This window comes from Buceros rhinoceros, unplaced genomic scaffold (genome assembly GCF_000710305.1).
Source record: "Buceros rhinoceros silvestris isolate BGI_N320 unplaced genomic scaffold, ASM71030v1 scaffold29200, whole genome shotgun sequence".
In the NCBI taxonomy this organism is placed as follows: domain Eukaryota; kingdom Metazoa; phylum Chordata; class Aves; order Bucerotiformes; family Bucerotidae; genus Buceros; species Buceros rhinoceros.
In genome coordinates this window covers 4,864-6,402 of record NW_010390626.1, presented here as the reverse complement: position 1 = coordinate 6,402, position 1,539 = coordinate 4,864, and the positions used below count along the sequence as shown (strand labels likewise).

The 1,539-nt window shown below is 59.3% G+C and overlaps 1 protein-coding gene across 1 annotated transcript in view; it reads right to left on the bottom strand.

The window, feature by feature from the left end:
• Positions 1-495: 495 nt before the first annotated feature.
• AMOTL2 (angiomotin like 2) overlaps positions 496-1,539 on the bottom strand; it is a gene marked incomplete at its 5' end in the record, with an annotated part of 5,904 nt that continues 4,860 nt past the window's right edge. Inside the window, 4 exons of the mRNA XM_010138513.1 lie at positions 496-554; positions 865-1,017; positions 1,140-1,354; positions 1,479-1,525. Of these exons, the coding sequence (XP_010136815.1) occupies positions 496-554; positions 865-1,017; positions 1,140-1,354; positions 1,479-1,525 (474 nt within the window). The remainder of the gene's footprint in view (positions 555-864; positions 1,018-1,139; positions 1,355-1,478; positions 1,526-1,539) is intronic.

Here is a 1,539-nt window from a genome sequence, read left to right as displayed (position 1 = left end):
AACAGGACCCACGGATGACCTCTCCCAGCTCTGCCCTTGCACAGAGTCAACAGAGAGGGATTTTCCAGTTGGAGGCCCAAGCAGGTGGGTGCGGATGGCCAAGGCCCGAAGGTAGGATCAAGATGGAGTTGTGACAGAGATGGAGCTGATGAGGGAGGGGATGGGAAGAAGTCCCCCACCTCGGGAAGGAGAAGAGGCTGAAATGATAAATATGTTTGCTCCCATCGTACAAAACCCAGGTGTATTTACAGGGGGGTTGCAAGGCCCCACCAACCCTGCAGGATCCCCGGGATCCAGCGCGCCCTGCGCAGCTGGGGACCCATGTGGGTGATGAGCTGGAATGGTGGCCCTCCTACACACACAGGCCACCTGCTGAGATTGGCCATGGGGATGTCACTGAGCTCCAGGCTTGGTTCTCCTTCCCACAGACTCCTCTGTCCCGGGCAGGTGCAGGCAGGGAGGGCAGAGGAGCCGATGTGCAGCCCCTGGATGGCCTTAAATCAGGATCTCCACCATCTCAGACAGGTCCGGAGCTCTGGCAGCAGCTGAGCTCTCTGCAGAGAAAGAAGATGAGAGCTGCAGGAGATGTTCATACCATCGGCACAGCACCCACCCCACTGAAGGGCTGGCAGCGAGTGCACTGCTGGTCCAGCCTCCCCTCAAGGTGTTCAAGAAAAGAGTTCTGCACCTTAGAAGTAAAAAGGTGACGAGTGATTGCAGGGATTAAACCCACCAGACTCAACTGGGGCCTTTAAAATGCCTTAGAAAAATCACCAATGCTTGTGCAAAGCCCATCTCCTGGATGCCAACCCCATGTGCCGGAGCATCCCTGGCTCCCCTCTGTGCCATCGCCAGGGGACTCACCCAGCAAACTGGCCAAGCGCTCGGTGCCCTCACCCTGGCCGCTGCTTTCAGTTGCCCCGTCTGTCTGCGTGCTGCCGTCCTTGCTGCCATGCTTGGAGTGGGAGGAGAGGGGAAGGGGAGTGGGCACTGCTGCCCCTTCGGCAGTGGCTTTGCCTGCTGGAGGAGATGTCGTTAGGGTTTTCCAGTTCCTCTGGCTGGTCCCTACAGCTCACTGGAGAAACCCCCCCCTCCCCAAGCTCTCTATTTCCAAAACTGCAGGGGAAACTGCAGGCAACTCTCTGTGCCGCCCCGGGAGCTGCCCTCAGCTAGCCGGTCACCCTGGCCCAACCCTGACCAACTCGGAGCGGCGGAGGCAGCGAAGACAGAAGGCACGGACTTGGCTGGCCGCAGGGAGCCCTGGAGGGCTTTGCTGGGGTCCCTCCGTGAGCGCTGCTGCAGAACCTTGATGATGGCATCCTTCTCCAGGATTTGGGCATGAAGGACTTTTAACCTGGAGAGGAGAAAAGGCAGAAGCTGGGAGAGGAGCCAGAGAGGGCAAGGAGGATGTGGATACAGCCGGACCAGACCACAGCACAAGCTTGTTGGGGAAAATGCCTCCAGCGAGGTGGGCCTACCTGTTCTCCATCTCCTGGTGCTTGTGGCTGGGCAGGAGGGGGGCCTCCTTTAAACCGGCGT